General features: G+C 35.9%; 1 protein-coding gene across 2 annotated transcripts in view; it reads left to right on the top strand.

The window, feature by feature from the left end:
• The window catches only part of DTNBP1 (dystrobrevin binding protein 1), a 118,751-nt gene that overhangs the window by 6,663 nt on the left and 84,991 nt on the right, over positions 1 to 27,097 (top strand). For both annotated transcript variants that reach the window (XM_070244937.1, XM_005603583.4), the window contains exons 2-5: positions 1,927 to 1,980; positions 2,708 to 2,758; positions 12,559 to 12,619; positions 23,205 to 23,337. In XM_070244937.1, coding sequence (XP_070101038.1) covers positions 1,927 to 1,980; positions 2,708 to 2,758; positions 12,559 to 12,619; positions 23,205 to 23,337 — 299 coding nt within the window. The remainder of the gene's footprint in view (positions 1 to 1,926; positions 1,981 to 2,707; positions 2,759 to 12,558; positions 12,620 to 23,204; positions 23,338 to 27,097) is intronic.

Here is a 27,097-nt window from a genome sequence, read left to right as displayed (position 1 = left end):
TTCTTTCTTTTTTGGGTGTGGAGGGTGTGGAGGAGAACCCCATATTTAATGTGTTATAATTGAGAAATTAAAAGTTTATTTCAGAAATAAATATTTGAAGTACCATCCAAGAGATTTTGCAATAAGATTGGTCTAAAGAAGATCTTAGCAGTTACCTTTCAATATCCTCGTAACATCTAATCAAATGGAGTTTTCCTGAATGACTAAAAATAATACTAGAACCATTTAGAGCGTAATGCACTAATGTGTATGACTGTCCTAGTATAATTCTACTTGGGATGTCACACCTAAGTGCCTTTCTCAAATATTGGAGTGGAAGTGGTGGAGCATGGCTATCAAAATACCTTTCTCTAGCTGTTGTTCCCTAGCTGTCTTAGTTTAAACCGGATTTACTAGTTTCCAAGGTAAGCTTGAAAGTTTATATTGTTTCTCTAGGACAGATTAGACTTTTTAAATACAACTCCCTAGATGCGTCTAGAGTGATATATGCAAATTAGTTTTGTATTAAAGATATTACTGAAACTTTTTAACATTATATAGAAATTAATCTCATCAATGTTTTAGTTTTTGAAAAAGAACGTAGAACAATACAAAAATCTTTGTATGAAATTGGCATTCTAATATGTTCGAAAAAGGCATTTGATCAGAATTCCCATTCTGGTACTGATCCAGGCATTATTGACAAAAAACAAGTTGGAATCTTGTGTCAGGGCTTGTGTGTGTGATGTACAATATGAGGCTGGGGCATTCCTGTGAGAGTCGGCTTGTGTGTTAGGACAGTTTCTGGCCGATGGCAGTAAAGTGTCTTGAAGAAGGACCACCTATTTGGAGTTTTACAAAGGCTTTCTGGGGACGAGCAGTGGTACTGTGGCCTACATATCAGAGTCAATTTAGAAATGAGTATGTGTGGAAGTAATCACATTAAGAACATGTACAACAATATCTCGTTTTATATGAAATTATCTCATCATTTAGCACTTGTTGTTTGGCACCCTCTATTGTATAGTACAGAGTCCATAGCCAAAAGAAGGTGAAAATGGGCCAGTGAAGTGAAAATAAATTGTACACAGTCTAGAATGTCGTATTTTATAGATAGAAGAGAATGTTTAATTTTATGTTGTATATGCATTTCTAGCCCATTTATGTTTTCCAGCCCAGTAATTTAAAAAAGCAAATAGAAGGGGAGGAGGCTGCTGTGGTGAAGTCGCTAGCAGAAGCAGTAAGTGATAGCTGATAACCAGATGAGGATTGGTGAGATGGAAAATGGAAACTTAGGAAAAAATAGACACAGGATCCCAAACAAACTCAGAAAACCACTGTGCCAAAGTTGGTTTCAAGATGGTAAATAAAAAGGCATTCCTAGCTCCAAGGAGAGTACTGTTTTGCCACAAAATGCAGTCAGTGGTATTTATGATAATGATCTGCAGTTAATCAGAAAATGTTAAATAGAATGTACCAAGTCTTCTTTAATGAAAGAGGTTTGTAAAATATTTTAGGAAGCTTTTTGTCAATAGCTAAAATTTCACAAAATATTGGTGCTTAAAGCGATTTGAGTGCCTGGCATAGTATCTACTAATAAAATGTGCTGCTGAGAGATCCTTGTCACCCGTGAAGTTCACCTACATGGACCACTTCTTTTTCCAATGATGCCAGATAAATGAGGTTTCTCTAGTCCGATCACGTTTGGGAATTGTTTCTAAAATAGGGATATAGGCAAGAAAAAGTATAAAAATGTTTGCTACAAATTTTCTGTTTGTGGTGTCTGATGTAATAGTAAAGACTCAAATATTTGTTGTCCGTAGAGATGCTTAATTCTGCTAAAAAAATTAGCTTATCCAACCCCAAATTTTAACAACTGTGAAATTTACTCTTGAAAAAATCTCTCGAGCTGTAAAAATATGATATTTTATACTTGTTGGATTATAGGCTGAAGAATTTAAGTGACAAGTCAAGAGAAACCAAAGTAAAAAGCAAACCCAGGTAAGCTTGTGCTGATTGAATTTACTGACACCAAGTTCATACAACTTTTGGTTGTAGTCATAATAATATAATTACTTTAATGGGTTTTACATCTGTTGAGCGCATCAGACTACAAAACAATTTATTGATTCTTTCTAAATGTTGTGACACTGGAAAATTTTCTGATAAAATTGTAAAATGATTGAAAAAATAGTGAGATGTAATTGTTTTCCTCTATGACAGTCATAGCTGTTGTTTGATCACCATCATTTTTATTTATAAAGAGCAAAGTGAAAGTTTTGCAGTATTGAGAAGCAAATTAATAATGAAATGGTGCTTAGCAAGTGAGCCTCTTCAGCTGTGTTACCTGTTTTGTGTGAAAACACTGGTATTAGTTGTGCAATTTTTTCATTGTTTAATAAAGTAAAGCATATGACCAAGTTTCACTTTAAACCTAAAGATGGGGAGCTTTTAAAAAAAAATCCTTCTTATCTAGCATTATATTAAAGTGTTTACTGTATCATGTGCTAAAAATCTATAGGGCAAAGTGATGGTTGATAGTATATTACAGTATATTAACTTTGAAGTAAAGCAATACATTTCCCTAAAAGTTTAGATAAATTGCTGGTAGTGATTATAAAATATTCCACGTTACAATCAACAATGTCGAAATTCTTATATGTAACTTTTTGTTGTTGTTGGCCTAAATCAGAAACCGTTTTGATAAAATAAGTGTTTCTTTTGGCAGGACTGTTCCATATTTGCCAAAGTACTCTGCTGGGCTAGAATTACTTAGCAGGTAAGTGTCTTCATTTAAATAAGAAGGTTATGCTTCTATTTTATTATCTAAAACATTTTTATAATTTTATGGATAGAAACCTTAAAATTTTATCTTAACATAGTGATTGGAAATTATTTACTTACTCATTTCCCTGAAGAGTTTTTACTTTTCACGGACTAATACAAAGTATTAATTAATTAATACAAAGTTTAATACATTCAGACTGAGCAGGTTGATCACTATTGTATTTATTAGTCAATACTTTATTATGTTTCTGGTTTTTTTGTTGTGAGAAAATTAATTCTGAATTTGAGTCCTCAGTAATTTGCTTACTTTGATTTTAATTTTATACCATTTCTTCTCCAATCCATTCCTATTGACATGCATATTAATATTGAAATACATGATTTTTTTAGATATGACATGAAAAGCATAAGTAACAAAAGAAAAAAGTAGATAAATTGGACTTTATCAAAAATACAAACTTTCATACTTCAAAGAACACCATCAAGAGAGTGAAACAACAATCCAGAGAATGGGAGAAAATATTTGTAAATTATATATCTGATGAAGGACTTGTATCTACAGTATATAAAGAACTTCTATAACTCTAACAATAAAAAGACAACCCAATGAAGAAAGAAAAAAGGATAGGGGCCTGCCCCATGGCCGAGTGGTTAAGTCTGCGCACTCTACTTTGGTGGCCCAGGGTTCGGATCTTGGGCACGGACATGGCACCACTCATTAGGCCGTGTTGAGGCAGCGTCCCACATGTCACAGCTAGAAGGACCCACAACTAAAATATACAACTATGTACTGAGGGGATTTGGGGAGAAAAAGCAGGGGGAAAAAAAGAAGAAAATTGGCAGCAATTGTTAGCTCAGGTGCCAATCTTTAAAAAAAAAAAAAGGATAGACATTTCCCTAAAGAAGATATACAAATGGCCAATAAGCACATGAAGAGATGCTGCACATCATTAGTCATCAGGGAAATGCAAATCAAAACCACAATGAGATACCACTTTACGCCCACCAGCTTGGATATAATCAAAAAGATAAGCCATAACAAGTGTTGGCAAGGATGTAGAGAAATTGGAACCCTTATGCATTGCTGGTAGGAAAATAAAATGGTGCGGCCGCTGTGGAAAACAGTTTGAAAGCCTCTCAAAAAGTTAAATAGAGGATTACCATGTGACCCAGCAATTTTACACCAAGAGAGTTGAAAATTTATGTTCACTTAAAATCTTGTACACAAATATGCTTAGCAGTATTATTTGTAAATACTTAGCAGTATTATTCATGATAGCCAAAAAGTAGAAACAGCACAAATATTCATCAGTGGATGAATGGATAAACAAAATATGGTATATCCATACAATGGAATATTATTCAGCCACGAAAAGGAATGAAGTACTGATCCATGCTACATGGATGAAACTTAAAAACATTATGCTAAGTGAAAGGAACCAACAAAAAAAGCATGTATTATATGATTCCACTTATATGAAATGCCCGGAGTAGGTGAATCCATAGAGATAGAAAGTAGATTAGTTGCAGGGGTTTGGAGGAGAGAGGGGAATGAGTAGTAACTGCTAGTGGGTGTGGGGTTTCTTTTCAGGGTGATGAAAATGTTTGGAATCAGATGGTGGTAATAGTTGCCCAACTCTCTGAATATACTAAAAAGTACTGAACTTTAAACTTAGGTGAATTTTATGGTATGTGAATTGTACCTCAATAAAGCTGTTATAAAAAATAAGTATGTGGTTTAAGTATGTTGTTATATACAGTTGTTATATGCGGTGGTATCACATATCTGACACATTTTACACGTATCTCACAGATAGATGTGTGCAGTAGAGAGTATGCGCCTTTTCCTTACCTGCATTTGTTATGACTCAATCATCTATACATTTTGCTTTCTCTTTTTTAGCTTTTTCTTGGGTTTCTTTTTATGATTGCTGAATCTAGAGAGTTTCTCCTTGTCTGGAATGAGAAGTGCTTAATTTGGTATTAATTTCCTGCTTGGCTATGTTGAGTGAAGAACATAGGTGAATATGAAAGGAGGTAGTATAGTAAAAATTAAGCAGTGGTGTATTGTTTACTATTTACATGTTATCTTTATTTTCTTTAATCTAGTTCTTTAGTTGAAAGAACTCCATTGAAAGATTTGTTTTAGAGGTGTGGACTTCTGTGTGTGGTAGGTTTTTGGAATGGGGTGCATTTTGGGGCTTAATATGAAAAATTTACAGCCGTAGGAGGATGTCTATAATGTGTCCATTCGTTGCAGTGAAGCACAGTCTGTTCTCATTGGAACTAATACTGAGTGGAGGAGACACCATTTTAAATAGCAGATATCTAAATTGTAAATTTTTTTTAATTGTTAAAAAATTGTGGTAAAATACACATACATAAAATTTACCACTTAACCCTTTTTGAGTATGCAATTCAATACTGTTACATACATTCGCATTGTTGTGCATCCAATCTCCAAACTCTTTTCATCTTGCAAAACTGAAAACTCTGTGCCCATTAAACAAAAATTCCCCACTGCCCTCTCCCCCCTCCCCCTGGCAACCCCCATTCTACTTCTCTTTGTATGAATTTGACAGCTCTAGGTACCTCATATAAGTGGAATAATGCAGTATTTGTCGTCTTGTGACTCGCTTATTTCACTCAGCATAATGTTTTCAAGGTTCATCTATTTTGTAGCGTATGTCAGAATTTCCTTCCTTTTTAAGGTAGAGTAATATTCTATTGTAAGTATACGCCCTATTTTGCTTATCCAGTTATCCATTAACGGACACTTGGGTTACTTCCAGTTCTTGGCTTTTGTGAATAATGCTGCTATGAATGTCAGTGCACAAAGATCTCTTTAAGACCTACTTTCATTTTTTTTGGGTGTATGCTAAGAAGTGGAATTGCTGGATCATATGGTAATTCTGGGGTATTTTTGGCTTTGATGTATTTATTTTATCATACCTGCATGATATTTTCATGGTATATGTATATGATTTTTATTTTGGTTATTATATTTTCAGTTTTATCATTCCCATTTGGTTCTTTGGGTTTTTTTGTCTGTATGTTTGTTTTTTATGTGTTTATTTTATTTATTACTTTATAACATTGTGTAATTTCAGGTGTGCATTATTATTTATCAGTTTCTGTATAGACTGCATCGTGCTCACAACCAATAGTCTGGTTTTTATCCATCACCGAACATATGTGCCCCTTTATCCCTTTTCTGCATCTTTCCCTCTAGTAACCACTAATCTATTCTCTTTATCCATGTGTTTGTTTATCTTCCACATATAAGTGAAACGTAGTGTTTGTATTTCTCTATCTGGCTTATTTTGCTTAACATACCCTCAAGGTCCATCCATGTTGTTGCAAATAGGATGATTTTGTCTTTTTTTATGGCTGAGTAGTATTCCATTGTGTGTGTGTGGGGAGGTGGGTGTGTGTGTATATATATATATATATATATATATATATATATATATATATATATATTCTTTATCCAGGTACTTGGGTTGCTTCCATGTCTTGGCTATTGTCAGTAATGCTACAGTGAACATAGGAGTGCATAAATCTCTATGTATTATTGATTTCATGTTGTTTGGATAAATACCTAGTAGTGGGATAGCTAGATCGTATGGTATTTCTATTTTTAATTTTTTGAGAAATCTCTACTGTTTTCCATAGTGGCTGCACCAGTTTGCATTCTCATCAGCAGTGTGTGAGGGTTCCCTTTTCTCCACATCCTCTCCAACATTTGTTATTTTTTGTCTTGGTAATTATAACCATTCTGGTGGGTGTGAGGTGATATCTCTTTGTAGCTTTGATTTGCATCTCCCTAATGATTAGTGCTGTTGAACATCTTTTCATGTGCCTGTGGGCCATCTGTATATCTTCTTAGGAAAAATGTCTGTTCAGATCCTCTGCCCATTTTTTAATCAGGTTTTTTGCTGTTTTGTTGTTGAGTTGTATGAGCTCTTTATATATTTGGGGAATTAATCCCTTGTCAGATATATGATTTGCAAATATTTTCTCCCAGTTGGTGGGTTGTCTTTCCATTTTCTTGATGGTTTCATTTGCTGTACAGAGGCTTTTTAGTCTGATGTAGTCCCATTTGTTTATTTTTTTTGTTGGTTCCCTTGCCTGAGTAGACATGGTATTCAAAAAGATGCTTCTAAGACTGGTGTCAAAGAGTGTACTGACTATACTGTATTTTTCTTCTAGGAGTTTTATGGTTTCAGGTCTTACCTTTAAGTCTTTAATCCATTTTGAGTTAATTTTTGTGTGTGGTGTAAGAGAATGGTCTACTTTCATTCTTTTGCATGTGGCTGTCCAGTTTTCCCAGCACCATTTGTTGAAGAGAATTTCTTTTCCCCATTGTATGTTCTTGGCTCCTTTGTCAAAGATTAGCTGTCCATAGATGTATGGCTTTATTTCTGGGCTTTCAAGTCTGTTCCATTGATCTGTGTGTCTGTTTTTGTACTAGTGCCATGCTGTTTGATTACTGTAGCTTTGTACTATATTTTGAAGTCGGGAATTGTGATGCCTCCAGCTTTGTTCCTTTTTCTCAGGATTGCTTTGGCTATTCAGGGTCTTCTGTTGTTCCATATAAATTTTAGGATTCTTTGCTCTATTTCTGTGAAGAATTTCATTGGGATTCTGATTGGTATTGCACTGAATTTATAGATTGCTTGAGGTAATATGAACATTTTAATTATGTTTATTCTTCCAATCCATGAACATGGAGTATCTTTCATTTCTTTATGTCTTCTTTGATTTCTTTCAATAATGTCTTATAGTTTTTAGTGTATAGGTCTTTCATCTCCATGGTTAAGTTTATTCCTAGATATTGTATTCTTTTTGTTGTAATTGTAAATAAGATTGTATTCTTGACTTCTCTTTCTTCTAGTTCATTATTGGTATATAGACATGCAACTGATTTTTGTAAGCTGATTTTGTACCCTGCAACTTTGCTGTAGCTGATTAATTTTCTCATGGATTCTTTAGGGTTTTCTCTATATAGAATCATGTTGTCCGCAAACAGCAAGAGTTTCACTTCTTCCTTTCCACTTTGGATACCTTTTATTTCTTTTCCTTGCCTAATTGCTCTGGCCAAAACCTGCAGTATTCTGTTGGATATGAGTGGGCACCCTTGTCTTGTTCCTGTTCTCAGAGGAATGGCTTTCAGTTTTTCACCATTAAGTGTGATGTTGGCTGTGAGTTTGTCATATGTGGCCTTTCTTATGTTGGGGTACTTTCCCTCTATACCTGTTTTATTGAGAGTTTTTATCATAAATGGATGTTGGATCTTGTCAAATGCTTTCTCTATGTCAGTTGAGATGATTATGTGATTTTTATTTGTCGTTTTGTTAATGTGGTGTATCACATTGATTTATTTGCAGATGTTGAATCATCCCTGTGTCCCTGGTATGAATCCCACTTGATCATGGTGTATGATCCTTTTAGTGTATTGCTGTGTTTGATTTGCCAATATTTTGTTGAGGCTTTTTGCATCTATGTTCATCAGCATATTGGCCTGTAAATGTTGTCCTTGCCTGGTTTTGGTATCAGGTAATGTTGCCCTCTTCTTTAGGAAACATTCTGTCGTCTTCAATTTTTTGGAATAGTTTGAAAAGGATAGGTATTAAATCTTCTTTGAATGTTGGTAGAATTCTCCAGAGAAGCCATCTGGTCCTGGACTTTTACTTTTGGGGGGTGGGGGCGTTTAATTACTGTTTCAATCTGTTTACTTGTGATTGATTGGTCTATTAAGAGTCTCTATTCCTTTTGATTCAGTTTGGAGAGGTTGTATAACTCTAAGAAGTAATCCATTTTTTCTAGTTTGTCCAATTTGTTGGCATTTAGTTTTTCATAGTATTGCCTTATAATCCTTTGTATTTCTGTGGTATCCATTGTAATTTCTCCTCTTTCCTTTTTCATTTTATTTGTTAGAGCCTTCTCTCTTTTTTTCTTAGTGAGTCTAGGTAAGGGTTTGTGAATTTTATCTTCTCAAAAAACCAGCTGTTAGTTACATTGATCCTTTCCACTGTTTTTTTAGTCTCTATTTCATTTATTTCTGCTCTAAGTTTTATTACTTTCCTCCTGCTGACTTTGGGCTTTGTTCTTCTTTTTCTACTTCTGTTAGGTTTAGTTTAAGATTAGTTATTTGAGATTTTTCTTGTTTGTTGACATGGGCCTGTATTGCTATAAATTTCCCTCTTAGCACTGCTTGTGCTGCATCCCATGAGAGTTGGTATATTGTGTTTTCATTTTCATTTGTCTCCAGGAATTTTTTAATTTCTCCTTCGATTTCTTCATTTATCCAGTAGTTGTTCAGCAGCATGTTGTTTAGTCTCCACATATTTGTGACTTTCCCGGCCTTTTTCTTATAGTTGACTTCTAGTTTCATAGCATTGTGGTCAGAAAAGATGCTTGATATGATTTCAGTCTTCTTAAATTTATTGAGGCTTGCCTTGTTTCCCAACATATGGTCTATCTTTGAGAATGTTCCATGTGCACTTGAGAAGAATGTACATTCTGCTGTTTTTGGATGGAATGTTCTATATATCTATTAAGTCAGTGTGGTCTAGTATTTCATTTAAGGCCACTAGTTCCTTGTTGGCTTTCTGTCTGGATAATCTATCCATTGATGTAAGTGGAGTATTAAGGTCCCCTACTATTATTGTGTTGCTGTCAGTTTCTCCCTTTAGGTCTGTTAATAGTTGCTTTATATATTTTTGTGCTCCTGTATTAGGTGTATATATATTCATAAATGTTATGTCCTCTTGGTCAAATGTCCCTTTTATCATTATATACGTCCCTCTTTGTCTCTCATTGTCCTTTTTATCTTGAAGTCTGCTTTGTCTGCTATAATTATGGCACCACCTGCTTTCTTTTGTGTCCAATTTGCTTGGAGTATCATCTTCCAACCCTTCACTCTCATCCTGTGTTTGTCTTTAGAGCTGAGATGTGTTTCCTGGAGGTAGCATATTGTTGGATCTTTTTTTTGGTGAGGAAGATTTGCTCTGAGCTAACACTGTTGCCAGTCTTCTTTTTTTTTGTTTTGCTTGAGGAAGATTAGCTCTGAGCTAACATCTGTGCCAGTCTTCCTCTATTTTATATGTGGGTCGCCACCACAGCATGGCTTGATGAATGATGTAGGTCCATGCCCAGGATCCAGACCTGTGAACCCAGGCCACCAAAGTGGAGTGTGCTGGACTTAACCACTATGCCATGGGGCTGGCCCCTGTGGTGTCTTGTTTTTTAATCCATCCAGCCACTCTATGTCTTTTGATTGGAGAATTCAATCCATTTACATTTAGAGTGATTATTGATATATGGGGGCTTAATACTGCCATTTTATCTCGTTTTCTGGTTGTTGTATATTTTAATTGTTTCTTTTCCCTTGTATTTCTGACTCCTATTTCAGTTTTGTGGTTTTCTTTGATGATTTTCTCAGTTTGCTTTATTTGTGATTTGTGGCTCTGCTCTGCTTTTTTTGTTTAGTTGTTTCCGTGAGGGTTGTATGGAAGATCTCATAGATAAGATAGTCCATTTTTGGATAGTGTCTTATCTTATTGACTAAGCCTCTTACTGACCTAAGCAGGTTCCGTCTCTTTCCTCTTCCCCTTCTGGATTATTGTTGTCACAAATTGTTCTTTTCTGTGTTGTGAGTTTGTGACTAAATTGAAGTGTTTATAGTTATTTTTGATGCTTTCTTTCTCTTTGTCTTTTATGTTATAATTAATTGTTTACTAACCTATTCTGATATAGAGGTGCAATTTTCTGATACTGTCTGTGTAATTATCTCCTTGCTGAAGGTTTTGTAAACCTTTGCTTGTTAGTTGCAGATGGGAGGACTCCTTTCAACATTTCTTGTAAGGCAGGCCTAGTGGCAATGAACTCCCTCAGCTTTTATTTATCTGGGAAAGCTTATATTTCTCTGTTTCTCTGAAGGATAGTTTCACCAGATAGAGTATTCTTGGCTGAAAGTTTTTGTCTTTCAGTATTTTGAATATATCATTCTACTCTCTCCTAGCCTGTGAGATTTCTGCTGAGAAATCCACTGAAAGCCTGATGAGGGTTACTTTTCTCCTGCCTGCTGCCCTTAATATTTTTTCTTTGTCATTGAGTTTTGCCACTTTGAATAGTATATGCCTTTTAGGAAGTCTTTTTGCATTGATGTTTTTAGGAGTTCTGTTGGCTTTGTGTACTTGTAAGTCCAATTTCTTCCCTGGGTTTGGGAAGTTCTCAGCTATTATTTCTTTGAAGAAACTCTCTACTCCTTTTCCCCTCTCTTATCCCTCTGGAATATCTATAATCCTTACATTGCTCTTCCTAATTGAGTTGAATATTTCTAGAAGAATTTTTTCATTTTTTAAAAATGTTAGTTCTCTCTCCTCCTCCACCTGAAGCATTTCTATATTTCTATCCTCTCCATCACTAATTCTGTTTTCCATAACATCAACTCTATTTTTTATGGATTCTAGATTATTTTTTATCTCATTAATTGTGTTCTTCATATCTAGAATTTCTGTTTGGTATTTGTTTAGAGTTTCAGTCACTCTGGTGAAGTGTTCTTTCTGCTCATTAATTTTATTCCTGAGCTCAGTGAACTGTCTTTCTGAATTTTCTTGTAAGTCATTGAGTTTCTTTATGACAACTATTTTGAATTCTCAGTCATTAGATTGTAAACTTCTGTGACTTCAGATTGGTTTCTGGAGACTTGTCATTTTCCTTCTGCTCTGAAGTGTTAATGTAGTTCTTCGTGGTGTTTGATGAATTGATCCTTTGCTGGCACTTTGGTGGTAGCATCCATGTCACAAATTCCACCTGCCACTGCTGTTGGGGGCAGTGTGCAGGAGCTGTATTTTCTGATCCCACCCTGTCTGCTGGAAGTTGTGCTGGTAGGGCCCCTCTGCGTTTGTGCGCTGGCTGCAGCCACTTGGCAAGTCATGCATGCACGTGCAGGCAGGACCTCTGTGCTCCACCGGCAGGTTGCTCTGGTGTAGGACTGCTGCACTTGGCAAGGGACCGGCCGAGCTTTTGCACTAGGCAGGTGAGGAGGGGTGCTTTCTTTTGTGCACAGTCTGGCTCTGCGCTTGTGGGTGGCTGAGTTGCTGTGCTTGGTGAGGGCTCCTTTTCAGGGGCTGAGCCACACCATTCAGTGGGGGTCATTCCCGTGGGTGGGGCTGCTGTGTCAGGGTGGGTGCTCCTGCAGGTGGGGCTATCACTCCGAAAGTATTTGTGTGCAGGCTAGGCTGCCCCCGCCACCTCTTACAGTTGCCCTGGCCACTGTGTAAGGACCTGTGACCTGGATCGCTGCCTTTGGGGATGGGGAGAGATGAGTTCACCTAGTTCCACTGCTTCCTGGGGATCCACTCCCCCCACCTTTAGATGTATGGCTGTGTAGATCTCTCAGACGTCCTTTTGTGCTGTGTAGAATATCCTCTGTTGGTTAATGAATGTCAGTTTAGTTGTAACTTAGAGTGGAGAGACAAAGGGAACAATTCATTCTGCCATGATGCTGATGTCATTTTTTTCCAGTTATTTTGAGTCACAATGCACTCATGCATATTTGTTTTATTCTTTGAGTTGTAACCCATTATTATGATTAGTTCTTGCTCAAATTACCCCAGATTTGACCTTTGGAAACCCTTCAAATTGACTTCTGTGTCCTTGCAACATGTCCTAATTATTTTTGACCTTCTCTTTCTGACACCACAGGATGTTCCAGGTTCATCTTTAGGTAGTATTTTTTTTAATGTGTGGTTTGTATTTTGAATTATTTTTTGTTTTTCTTAGGTATGAAGATACATGGGCTGCACTTCACAAAAGAGCCAAGGAATGTGCCAGTGCTGGAGAGGTAAAGAATTGGCTACTCTTCTACTTGTGAGAAGAATATCATTTTGCAATGTTAAATGCTGGTTTTTCAGAAGTTAAATTTGTAATTGTATTAAAATTTTTGCAGGATATGTGAAATTGAATTTAGTAATTGATTATGAAACTCCTTCTACAAAGCACATTTTCATAAATCCTCAGTTAAGTAATTTAGTTTAGTTAGGCTTAGAGACTGTATAACTTTTATTCTAGAGTCACAAGTAAATATTTGGTTCATTGAGATATACTGCTGTGAATTTGAGTTTGATGCCTTTGCAGTATATGTAAATTATAAGATGTAATTTCCTTCTACCTACTATTTAAGAATTCCTTATTTGGATAAAAGCTTAACTTTGCTCAGTCTACCTAAAATGATTAATTTGCTTGGCAGATAAATATAAAAACTTCAGGAGTCATCTTCAGTTCTCTTAACTAACTGTTTTCTTGTACTATGTATACAGTGCATAATGAATAAAAGTGACTTGTAATTAAAATTATTTGGTTACATGTACTTAATGCTTTATTGGTCAAGAGCAAATACTCTGTACTCGTGATGTCAGTCAAACTTTCTTCCTTTTTAAAAACCCTTCTGTGACTCTGACTTTTAATTTAGACTAACTTTGTTTACCATTACCTAAATTAGTAAAGCTGTGGTAGTTATACAGACCACAGTGATACATATGATGAAATTTAGACAGCACTGTTTCTCTTGGAAGTTACTGCGAAGGGGGGATGTAGGTTTCTGGCAGTAAGGCAGAGTAGATACTTTGAAAAGCCCTATAGCTATAAAACACTTAAATGCTGGATAGACTTAAAAAAAATTCTTTTTAGTGTATTAAGCTCATAAAAATTAAGGGAGATCCTGAAGGGCCAAAAAAATGAACAGGGAACTGCAATCAGAGTGGCTAAAAAAAAAAATGGAAGCTGGGGTCAAATACTAAAACAGAAGTTTTAGAAATTTATGGGGAATAGGAGACTTTGGCTGTGGGGAACTGAATCTGAGCCTCCTGCGTAAAGCTCTTGGGTATTTGAAGTGGCTACATCCCTCAGTGAAAAGTTTCGCTAGGGGAAAAAATCCCAGAAAAGCTATTGGCAAAAGGAGGCAACAAATAAACCTGTCTGTCTTCATAACAACTTGGAATACATATATTCTTTTGGATTTGTTTCTGTGGCCTGGGCCTCATATGAGTGTGGGGCTCTAATTTATACTTCCTGCATGATCAAGGAGCCGCTAAATTAATAGATGCAAGGGCAACAGATGACTGCGTTCTCTGACACCCACAGAAACAAACACAAATTCTACATGGATGAAACTGTAAACCTAGGCCCCTCAAGGCTTCTACGGGTTAATTCCCCTGCCCCCAAAATGAGCAAACACACAAAGAAATATATTACCAAAAGTTTGAGAGTCACCAGAACCAGAGTAAGATTTAGCCCTGCAAAGGACTTTAGATATTGCACTCTTGGATATAGAGAATTAAATAGGTATATCCAGTCTTTTAAAGAGACAAAAGATGGATGAAAAATGAATGAGGAGTAAGACACTATCAAACATGACTTTAAAACATGACTTTAGGGGCCAGCCCGGTGGCGCAGTGGTTAAGTGCACTCATTCCACTTGGGTGGCCCGGGATTCGCCGGTTCAGATCCCAGCTGTGCACCTATGTACTGCTTGTCAAGCCATGCTGTGGTAGGCATCCCACATATAAAGTAGAGGAAGATGGGCATGGATGTTAGCTCAGGGCCAGTCTTCCTCAGCAAAAAGAGGAGGATTGGTGGCAGATGTTAGCTCAGGGCTAATCTTCCTCAAAGAAAAAAAAAACATGACTTTAAAAAGCACTGAATTTAGGGGCTGGCCCAGTGACATAGTGGTTAAGTTTGCATGCTCCACTGCAGGGTTTGTGGGTTCCGATCCTGGGTGTGGACCTACACACTGCTCATCAAGCTATACTTTTGTGGCATCCCACATATAAAATAGAGGAAGATTGGCTCAGATGTTAGCTCAGGGCCACTCTTCCTCACCAAAAAAATAAATAAATAAAATTAAAAAATAAAACGTTGAAATTGAAGACCCAAAGGATGTGCTTAACACCAATTATATACAGCTGAAGAAAATATAGTGAAGTAAAAGAGAAAGTCAGAGATTACCCAGAAAGGATCTCTGAGATAAGAAAATGGAAAATATGAAAGAAGAGTTAGTAGAGAAGAGTTATAGAAGGTCTTTATGTTGAACCAAGTGAAATTACCAATATTGGATCAGTTTTGATCTGTAAAATTACAGTTTCATATGGGTCAGCTTAATATATCTAATAAACATTCTAGAAGGAAAATGAAAAGACAGTATAGAGAAAGATAAATGGCTGAGAGTTTTCCAGAAATGAGATATGCAAATCCTTAGATCCAAAAAGTACAACAAACAAGCAAGATAATTATCCACACCTAGAGACATCATATTGAAACTACAGAATACCCAAGGCAGGGAGAAGATCTCAAAGCAACTAAGGAAAAAAGATCACTTATAAATGAATGTTTCACAGCAGACTTCTCAAACTGTAATCAAGAATGAGGGCAAAGTAAGACATTTTCAGATAAAAATAGAGTTTTCGATCAGCGGTCTCTAATAAAGGAACTTCTAAAGAATGTATTTCAAGAAAAAGGAAGATGATTTTGGAAGATAGGTCTGAGATATAGGAAAGAATAGTGAGCAAAGAAAATGGTAAACCATAGATAAACCTAAACAAACAGTGACTGTAGATTTACATCAGTTATCTAATTTGTGGGATTAAAACTGATAGAACAAAGATGCTGGATAAAAATAGCATATGATCTGGAAGGCAGATTATTAACATTAAAGCATTGTATTACTTGTGGGGAGTGTGTAGATAATGATTAACCTTAGATTTAAAGTTAAATATGGAGGGTAGACTTTCAAGGGTAACCACTAACAAATAGAGTAGTGTTTATCTTTCAAACCAGTAGGAGAAGAAACTAGAATAATGAGAATGAATTCAGTCAAGCCAAAAGAGGGCAAGAAGCCAAGGGAACAAATCAGAATAAACAGGGGGAGAAAAGTAAAAATAAATCTAAGTATCAGCAATCACAGTAATTGTAAATGCACTAACCTTTACTGTTAAAAGACGCGTAATGAGAGACCTGGAAAAAGAAATCTAGCTATAAGCTGCTTATAAGAGACACACCTAGAACATTTAGAACACAGAAAGATTGAATATAATTGGATGGGAAAGATATACTAGACAAGTACTAAATGAAAGAAAGCTGATATAGTTATATTAATCTCAGTCAAGTAGACTTAGAAAGAGAAAAAAAGCAGTATTAGGAAAAAGAGGATCACTGTATAATGATAAGATTCATTTCCCTAAGGGGGAAAAAGTCTAAATTGATAGGTGCCTAATGAAAGTCTCAGCGTATATAAAGGACAAATAGAATTACAAGGAGAAAGTAGCTAAGTCCATAATCAAACTGTGGGGATTTTAATACATTATTCTTACTTGACAGAAAAAAAAATAGATAAAATAAGTATGGATATAGGAGATTTGACTAATGTGATTAACTAACGCAACTGCATGGACGAGTATAGTATACTGCCCCAACAAATATGTAATGCAAGTTCTTTAAAGCATACCTGGAACACATAAAAATTGATCATGTAAAAATTGGGCCTCAAAGCTGTTTTCAACAAGTTTCATATAAATGAAGACATACAGAATATTCTCTGATCCCAGTGCAAATGAAGCTGAAAGTCAATATAGGAGAACAATTTTCAAAAATTCCATATATTTGGAAATTAAAAATATATATTATGAAAATTTTATGGTTCAAGAAAGGAAAAGATATTGAAAATTTTAAAATAGAACTAAATGATAATGATTACTATGTGTAAACTGCAGAATTTGCCAAAGTCTACTTAGAAATTTTACAAAGAAAAAAAGACTGACAGTTAGTGAGCTAATCTAACTTAAGAATTTGGAAAGAGAGCAGAATAAACTTGGAAGGCACAATGAGAGATAAGAGAAGTAAATGAAATTGAAAATACTGTAGAAGCTAAACAAAGCCAAAAGTTCTTAGAAAATACTTATAAAATATGGTAGATAAATCTCTGGTGATGTTGATCAAGGAAAAAAAAGCACAAATAAATAATTTTAAGAATTAGAGTGTAAATACAATTATAGCAGAAAGCAAAAAGATGAGTTTATGAACAATTCTATGACAAATTTGAAAACTTAGACAAAATGGCAAAATCCTGGAAATTTTTATCAAAACCAATTCTAGAAGCAATACAAATCCTAAGTAGTCTTATAGCCACTAAAGAAATTGTATTAGTGATTAAAAAAATCTTTCCACTAAGAAAGTACCAGGTCCACAGAGTTTTATAGGAGAGTTCTGTCAAACTTTCAGTGAATCTACCATTTCAATGGTAGACAAACTCTTGTAGAGAATGAACAAAGAGGAAACAAAGCTCAGCTCATTTCATGAAGCTAGAATAACTATAATACTGAAATGCAACAAGGAAAGTATGAGAAAGTGAAATTGCAGTCCAGTCCTGTTTGTGAATACAGATACAAAAGTTATAAGCAAAATGAAGGCATTCTCTCTCGCCTAACTTCAATAATCCATCTCCGAAAATCAGATTTTCTGTGCAAACATTCTACCAGGAGCCTATTTCTCATATTCTAAATTGAAAAAGTTATAATATGTTAAATGTCAATCCAAAACCCGCAGCCACCTTCCTCAAATTCTGTAGTGTATGGCTGTGTTGGCAAATGAAGTCCAGCAATGAGTAAAAAACAAAATACCCGGGTTTATTCCAGGATTAAAAGATTGGTTTGTTATTAGGAAATCTTTTAAATGTGATTGACCATATTAACGTAGTAAAGGAGAAAAATAGATGATCATCAGATGCAGAAAATACATTCAATAAAATTGTCTATTCAGAGTAAACCATTTTAGCAAGTTTTTAATAGAAGATAACTTCTTTGTTCTGATATCTACCAAAACCTGCAGTATTTGACCTGCATTATGTTGTTCCCATATTCAACCATCTTGCTAAATCCTCTTATTCCAATAATTTGTATTTGGGAGTGGGAGTTGTTTTGTGTAGATGGTAGGTTTTGTTTGTTCTCTTCCAGTCTGTACAACTTTCATTTCTTCACGTCTTTTTATACTGATAGAACCTCCAGTATAACGTTGAATGAAAGTTGTTGAAGATCTTCGTTCAAGTTTTGACTCCATCAAACTTAAATGTGAAAAGGAAAACTATACATCTTTTAGAAAATGGTAGAAGAGCTTTAAGACCTCAGGGTAGAGAAAGACTTCTTAAACAAGGCATAAAAAGCACCAACCTGAAGTAAAATTATTAATAATTTTTATCAAAGCTTCTATTCATCAAACACCACCATGAAAAAGTTAAGGGGGGCCAGCCCACTGGAGCAGCAGTTAAGTGCGCACATTCTGCTTCGGCGGCCCGGGGTTTGCCAGTTCAGATCCCCAGTGAGGACATGGTACCGCTTGGCAAGCCATGCTGTGTCAGGTGTCCCGCAGATAAAATAGAGGAAGATGGACATGGATGTTAGCTCAGGGCCAGTCTTCCTCAACAAAAAGAGGGGGATTGGCAGCAGTTAGCTCAGGGCTAATCTTCCTCAAAAAAAAAAAGAAAGAAAAAGTGAAGCAAGTCACAAGCATTTCACAAAACAGAGGACAAGTGTTCAGAAATATGAATAACCCCTACACACCAACAAAAAGAGGACAAAAACCCAATAGAAAAGTGAGCAAAAGATATGATCAGGCATTTTACAGAAGAAAAAATACAAGTAGCCAATAAATATGAAAACGTGTTCAGACTCAATTAGTAATTAAAGAAATACAAATTAAAACCACAAATTTATACTCATTAGATTATCAGAAATTTAAGAAGCCTTGAGTGTTCTGTGCAGATGGTCATTATTCGCAGATGACAGTTTTGTTTCTTCCTTTGGAAGAAACATGGTGAGGAACAGCTGGAACTAGGGGGTGTAAATCGATTGGTACAATCGCATTAGGAAAGTGAGTTGGCATTGAGTGGAAGTAGAAGTTTCACATACCTTTCAGACAACAGTTCCGCTCTTAGGGATATTTTCAGACACTGCATCCCAAGCTTTCCCCTGATCATATTGGTATGGCACGCATTTCCTCTGATAATATCGTATAATAAATAGATGAGACTGCGCCAAGTCAGAGGTGGCTAGGCTCCGGAGGTCTGGTTACTCCAAGCCCTGTGGCGCCTCGCTGGGATAGGTGAGGAGATTAACACCTTGGACACATCTGTCTCTCACTGTGAAACGTCCACGTGTGCACCAGGAGATCTGTGGGAGAATGTTTGTAGCAGGTTTCGTTGAAACTTTAGACAGTCCCAAAGTCCATCTACAGAGTAAAGTGTAGTATTATTTGTAAAGTCAAATACCATACAGCAGTGAAAATTAGTGAACTACTGTACCTATGTGTATCAACGTGGATGGAGCGCACAGTGTTCAGTGGAGACTATCTTCTGTAGAGGAGCTTTAACAGAAACTATTCTTTTGATTGTAAGAAGTATTTCATAATAAAATATGTAGGAGAAAGAATTTCCTGTAAGATCGGTTGTTGGCTTTATGCTATTTGGGGATCTTAAATTTTTTCATAGTTGAGGTACTTGGTTATTTTAAGACCCGCATCTGATCACAAGTGCTCCGTTGCTTTCCAGAAGTACACTACTCAGCTTTAAAAATGAAAATTTATTTTAAAGCCCTCTGTTGTATTGTTGAGGCATAATGTGAATATTTAAAATGTGTATTTTTATTATGCATAGTGTTAAACCTGTCATGTGTTTATTTTGTCAGACTGTGCTCATGTGTCTTTGGTGGCCTTTAACCAAACAGTTTCAGCCTTCTGGGACAAACAAATATACTTAAGGGCAATTCAGTCTTGTTTGACAAATTATTTTATTTTTTTATTTTTTTCATTTATTTGTTTATTTTCAGGTGTACATCATAATACATTTCGAATTCTGTGTAGATTACATCATGTTCACCACCCGAAAACTAATTATAGTCCATCCCCTCACATGTGAGCCTAATCACCCCTTTTGCCCTCCCCCCTCCCCCCTTCCCCTATGGTAACCATCAGTCCAACCTCCAATGCTGTGTGTTTGTTTGTCGTTGTTTTTATCTTCTACTTATGAGTGAGATCATATGGTATCTGACTTTCTCCCTCTGACTTATTTCACTCAGCAGAATACCCTCAAGGTCCATCCATGTTGTCACAAATGGCGGGTTTCATCATTTCTTATGGCTGAGTAGTAGTCCATCGTGTATAAATACCACATCTTCCTTATCCATTCGTCCCTTGATGGGCGCCTAGGTTGCCTCCAAGTCTTGGCTATTGTGAATAATGCTGCAATGAACATAGGGGTGCAGGACAAATCATTTTATACTCATCTACTTTAAAGCTAATTTTTACTATGTAGTCTTAAAATTCAGAGCAACATCATAAAAAACAAACAGCTATCGTCAGTGGTAGCTTTGTTGTCTAGGCTTTTTCTATGAGTCTTTTTACAAGTTCTTTGATTTTTTTTTCTCCCTTAGCTATATATAAATGAGTAAATAGTTAATAATGACTTAGGGGTTCAACTCCGAGGGCAGCTTTTTAAAGTTAGACTTCCACTGCTTGTCGTTCTTGTTCTTGTGAAAACTTTGCTCGCCTTCACATTGAACTATTAAGATTCATGTTTTGTTAACTTCACTCTCTTCACGTTCCAGCGTGGCTCTCCTCCACCTGCGGTAAAAAGTGAACTGAACTGGGTGTTGGAAATCCTAGTTTCTGCGTAAATACATTCTCACTTTGGGCAAATAACTGAGACTCTCTGTTTTTAGTTTTCTCGCCTATAAAATCGTGTATAACACCACTTACTCTGCCTAATAAATTAAGCTGTTTGGAAAGCACATGAAATAATGTGCCCCAAATGCTGGACTGTTGAGTTATACAGACAGTCAAGTTCTATTTTTAGCCATCTTGTGAATCATTGTTGTTCCCTGCTTTTTCTTCATCCTCCTAACTTCATTGTCCACCAGAAGGAATTTTGGAATGAAGCCCTATGGGTTAGTCTTGCTACTTACACTTGATGTCCCGGTGTTATATCTGGGTTTATTCAGAATTGTTTACTTGAAGGTGGAAAAATTGGCCTTTTGGGTATAACTCATTTCTTATCATTAAGTGAAGTTTAAGTCCAGTTTTTCAGAATCCCTCTGTTGCCAGCTTTCCACTTTTCTTCTTTCTTGACACAATCCCTAGAATATTGATTAAGGGCTTAAGTGTCAAATTCCCTGGGATTGAATCTAGGGCCGCTGTGGGCCTTGGGAAAGTGACTTAACTTTGTTGTGCCTCAGTTTCTTCATCTGTAAAATGGAGATGGTAATATTGCTCACTTTACAAGGCTTCTTTGTGCTTTAAATGAGATAGACGTAAATTGCTTAGCACAGGGCTTGGCATGTAGAAAATACTTAAAATGTTTTAGTGTTATTACATAATTATTGGTAATGATTTCTGAGAATCCACTCAACTCCCATTCTTTTAAATTAAAATGATATTTTAGTGTATTCTGATATATTCTTTCTGCATATACTTCTTATGTTCTATATTCAGAATATAATTTTTTAATTTTGTGGGAAGCTATGAACTAAACTGTAGTTAGGTTTTAATATTTAATTATATTGCACTTTAATTTTCAGTAAGAAATTGTTAATATCCAAATAGTTTATTCTAGGTTTTTCAAATTATTAGCCAGAGTAATTAACCAGAGTAATTAAGATTTAACAGACTTTTTTAAAGACATGCCCCTTACTAGGGAAAATATATTTATCCTCAAGTCAACCCTGTGGTATAGGAATTATTTTTTCTTTTGTAGAGTTTAAAAACTGAAGCTAAGAGAATTTGTGAGATCTGCTGCCAGAATATAAGCATCAAGAGGGCAGGATTTTTTTTCTGTTTTGGTCACCAGTGTGTCTCCAGTGCCCAAAACCGTGCCTGGCAAATAGTGGTGGTCAGAGAAGTTTTTAAACTACTTTTAATGAATTTTGTGAACACAGATCCTTGTTTCAAGCCTTAGTTTCCATATTATTGCATCACAGCTATATCTCTTAACACTGCTCAGTATTTTTTAAATTACTCTTAGGGATCTTTTAAAAACCAGTTGGCAGTAGGCATTTTTAAGTAAAAAAAATTAATGAGAAATTCAGCTTGGGTAAGCCTGGTGTCGCCTCCCCAGCTCAGTTGAGGCTTGTATCTGAGATGCTGTGCTTATCTCTGCAGTGTCGCTGCCAGACCACAGGGAGCTGTGGGAGACGGGCACAGAGAGGAAACTCAGCAGCTTTCCAACCTCTTTGTCATAGCTTAGTTCTTTTATTTCAATGTCGTGAATCCCCTAGAATATTAAAAATGTAGAAAGGAGAATAACCTAGTACCACATACAAATAATTTTACATCTTATTTTGATATTTTTATTCTTTTAAAGTTCTTTCTTGATGTTAGTGAGATTCAGTAAGACTCAATTGTATTCATGTTCCAACTCTTGAAGAGTCTTAAACTTGGGATGTGTAAATTGCCTTTTATATATATACATGTAGCTTAGCTGCAAACTCTGCTTTACATATAACATTCAAATGCATTTTCTTTTGTTATATAATGAATTTTGCAATCTTTATATTTTTTGTACAGAATGTGGGTATCGATCACAGTTCTTGCTTATCATTGGTGATGTTTTCAAAAGATGACCTCTCCTTGCTCCTTCTAAATCTTATTCTTGGCCCTTTCGCCTCCCACGATGTTAAGACTAAAACAAAATTGTCTGGGAGAAACTGATGTCTGTCATTTTCTTTACAGCCTTCGGGAAAAGTTACAATTATTTTAGGCTAGTCTAGTATCTCACAACCCTGCTATTAGGAACCCTTTACATCTGAATTCTTTCCTTGTTAACATAAATCCTTGTCTCCTTTTTCTGGAATTGATCAGTTGCTTCAATAATTCCTTCATATCCAGATACCCTTTACCTTTATGCAATGTGTCCCTTTTTAAATGTAAATTGAATCATAGTGTATTCTAAATGCATCAGGGAACTTTTCTGTTAAAAGAATTCCTTTTGTAAAGCAAGCAATTACCTGTTAATTTTATTTTGGGTTGTTTTTGTTTTCTTTTCAATTGTTAGTGGTAGTTTTTGTTTTATTTTTTTCTAGATTTGAATTTTCAAATACATGGTTTACTTAAAAATAGGGTATACTTAGAAGTGATTTCTAAGGTCATTTCTGAACTTTCTCTTCTCTGGGTTAAGATGCACTGAGACAAGCAGTAATTTGAGGGTTTCTGTGCTGATAAGTTGGTTCTTTTCTAAGAAAGAAAACAACTTCAGTCGTCTTTAGAGTGTCCTGTTGTCTGCACTCAGCACAGGGGTTTTTAAAGATAACATTGACTAACTCTCATTGTGCTGCCTATAATTTCTTTGTGCCTAAAATCTGGTTTTGCTTTACCCTTGCCCTTCGGGGTTGCAGCTGGTGGACAGCGAGGTGGTTATGCTTTCAGCACACTGGGAGAAGAAGAGGACGAGCCTCATCGAGTTACAGGAGCAGCTGCAGCAGCTTCCAGGTTTAATAGCGGATTTAGAAGCCATGACAGCAAATCTGAGTAAGTTTTATGTTTGTATCTGTACAGTACTTTTAGGAATGAAAATAACTTGGAAAGAACTTGGTATAATGTCAGAGCTTTCTAAGAATATATTAAATTCTTGGTTAACAGGATTTTTTTTTGGAAAGCAGTGAGTTCTAGTTAATTTCATATTCTGATTAACAGATGAGACAGAAAAGGATGTACAGTGTACAAATGGTTTCTAAAATATACCACTAACTTTTTAGACCTCAGTTTGGCTCAGGAAACATAATTATAATTTTGTTGATTCTTAAAGTGACTCAGGATTGTCTTTGTGACATTAGATCTCTGTTTAAAAGTAAGAATGTAGCAAGTAAAAGGGATTAGAGTGACTGTCCTCACTGTAGGATATACTCTGGAAGTTGTTGCTTTTCTTTCTCTCTCTTTTTTTTTTTTAATAAATAAAAGTATGCTTGCCAGGTTGCAATTTCTTATCCTTGGTTTTTTTTTTTTTTTAAAGATTGGCACCTGGGCTAGCATCTGTTGCCAATCTTCTTTTTTCTTCTCCCCAGAGCCCCCCCAGTACATAGTTGTATATTCTAGTTGTAGGTCCTTCTGGTTGTGCTGTTGCTTTTAAAATTAGGTCTGTTTAGAACTTCAAGTCTTGAAATATGCTTTTTTTCTCTTTAAACTGGTGAGAGATCAAACAAATCCAGTTAAATGAGGGTAGCTGTTTGGCTAAATTTATACCTTGTGGAAGTTTATATTTATTTGCATTGGATTGAAATATGCTGATATTCTTTATTTCTTGTGTTTATATTCAGAAAATTAGCTTTTATTTTTTTTGTGTGTTTGTTTTTTGTTTTGTTTTGTTTTGAAGATTTTATTTTTCCTTTTTCTCCCCAAAGCCCCCCGGGTACACAGTTGTATGTTTTTTTTGTTTTAGTTGTGGGTCCTTCTAGTTGTGGCATGTGGGATGCTGCTTCAGCGTGGCTTGATGAGTGGTGCCATGTCTGCGCCCAGGATCTGAACCAGCGAAACCCTGGGCCACTGCAGTGGAGCGTACAAACTTAACCACTCTGCCACGGGGCCGGCCCCAGCTTTTATGTTTGACAGTGCAACATCTTAAGATAATCCTGTGGCTTACTGTTTTCTGACCAACTTAAGATCTTAGTGAAATGAGAAGTATGAGCTGTCTACACAGGAGATACACTTCTTGAGCTAATTACCTTGTCCAGTCTCATGAGTAAGAAATTCCTGTTTTTCAATATTACCTTTTTCCAAGCAAAACACAACTGGTTTACAAAGCAAATAATTAGCAAATCATAAAACAGTTTTTTTGTGTGAATGAAATTACCGGCATGATATTCGGAATGCTGTTGCTGATAAAAATAGTTAATATTCATAGCACCTACTATACGTCAGAGATTGTTGAGTGCTTTACAGACATTAGCTTTAATCCTCATAAGAACCCTGCAAAAGTGGTTTTTATTATTCCACTTTACAGATGAGGAAAGTGGGGCTTGGAGAGGTTGTGACTTGCTCAGGGTCACGCAATTAATAAGATGTGGGCCCAGGATCCCAGGCCAGTGATGTCATCCTCAGTGAGCAATGAAGCAGGTAGGATGCCAGCCGTCAATAGGCCTCGTGAACTTACCGTTATCTTATCTTAACGTTACTTATCTTAACGCCCTGGCTGGGACAAACGTTTTCTGGTGTTGGTGCTTTATTTCTGAAGGCAGGGCATGGAAAAGAGACTCTGGGTCTTAGGAGAAATGTAAGATAGCTATGGTTGCCCTCTGCATTTTTTCCCTTTTGTGTTATAGAATCATCCTTCTCAAGCCTTTGATAACTAACTGATAGAAAGAACCTCCAAGATATTTGGAATTTTCTTTTTAGCCAGTTTCTTTTAGCTTATCTTCCTGCATCTCTTTGAATTGCGTGCTTCTCATTGGTTGTATATTTCTTTGCAGAGATATTCTCTTTTGATAACCTCCTCTCTTTTTTATTTCTAGCTGAGAGTAAATTCTGTTTATAGATGTTCTTTGTTTGATACCACCCTGCTGATTAAATGCATTTTGCTATAATCACTTTTGTAGTTAATTTTGCTTAGGAAATGCAGTTTATATGTCTTTCTTAAAGTAATAAATTTATTTTATTATTATAAAATAAATATATTTATTTCTTAAATATGTATTTTAGAATTGTAAATAGAATAAAATAGAATTGAGAATATTTTCACTCTCATTTAGGATTCTAATATCCAGAAAAAGGTTTGATATTTAATGATGGATGACCTTCCTCTCTAGAAACTGCATTTTGGCTTCTTAAACGAGGGGAGCAGGCCACTCTGAATGCTCATTTGAATTCTCTGTCTTTACTAATCTGAGAAAATCAACCGCTAAAGGCAAATTAAAGCGAAAGGATTCTCTGAAATATTATTTTGGACAGGCAGTCACTTCCAGATAATTTGAATCATATTTTTTTTCTAATCTGTGTCTGATCTATGTTGAACTCTTTTTGGAGAGTTAATTCAGTTTGTTTAGAAGATACCTCTAAAATCTAGACGGTTGGCTTTTATATTTATTGCCAGTCTGAATTACCATTAGCATTTGAAATATGTGCTACCTTTGTGTTTTAGTCGATTGCTGTTAATTGCCTGACATTTATGCTTAGTAATGAATGACTAGCTGTAGGAGATGGCAAGTCAGAACTGGAATTCCAGAGGCCTAGTGTTTGTTGGCCTAGAATGAACTCAGAGAGGTGTTTTGAAATTGTGAGACTTTTAGATAAGTAACTCAGGCTTCTTGGAATCAGTGCTGACATTACTTACAGTAGGAAAATATTTTGAAGCCAGATTTGGTGGAGTAGGTTGTAAAAACATATATCCATATCATTAATGTATTTTCTGAATTCATGTTAGTAAGTTTATGCATCATTCTAGCTATTAGAGCAGTTAGTGTTTTAAAGGTTTTATTTTTCCTTTTTCTCCCCAGAGCCCCCGGTACGTAGTTGTGTATCTTTAGTTGTGGGTCCTTCCAGTTGTGGCATATGGGACGCTGCCTCAGCACGACCCGATGAGTGCTGCCAGGATCTGAACCAGCGAAACCCTGGGCTGCTGAAGCAGAGCGCGCGAACTTAACCACACAGCCACGGGGTCGGCCCCAGAGCACTTAGTGTTTTAAATGTTTGCTCACATACTAGATTTTTAAATTTTTTTGGTAGCCTCAGAATAGCTCTTCTCATGACCTAAATTCTTTGGTATAATATTACAAGGTTTAAGTAGTCAAGTAGTAATAAAAGATAAAAATAACAGGAGAAACTAGTAACTGACCTACATTTAGTCACAGGCTTCCCCTAACTTCTTTGAACTTTTTACCCTTTCCCTGTGGGATCTGATACTGTCTGCAGTCAGTCCCTCTTTTTTCCAGGCTTCTTCACTCTTATAGTTTTGCTTTGCTCTCTAGAGGATCTTCCCTTATTAAAGAGTAAGGGATTTATATGATGTGAACAATTTGGACCTTTGATGATGCTTTTAGCTGCGTTATCCTATCGCTTAAAGATGACTCCTGATTACTTGGTCCCTCAGGAATTAAGTAAGAATAGATAATCCATTCATGTTGGTTTTTGTTTAATGGGGTGTGATCCATCCAGATTACAAAAGCCAGTTTAATAGGTAATTACTGGTAAGGCTTGTCATTTAAAAAAGAAATGCTAAAGATGTGCTGAGACCTGGCAAACAAGAGCTATGGACTGACTCTGAGATCTGGGTTTGGATCCCAATTCCACAACTTCCTGC

Source organism: Equus caballus, chromosome 20 (assembly GCF_041296265.1).
Source record: "Equus caballus isolate H_3958 breed thoroughbred chromosome 20, TB-T2T, whole genome shotgun sequence".
Taxonomy (NCBI): Eukaryota; Metazoa; Chordata; class Mammalia; order Perissodactyla; family Equidae; genus Equus; species Equus caballus.
The sequence above is the reverse complement of the archived record's forward strand: the minus strand, read 5'-3'. Positions and strand labels throughout refer to the sequence as shown.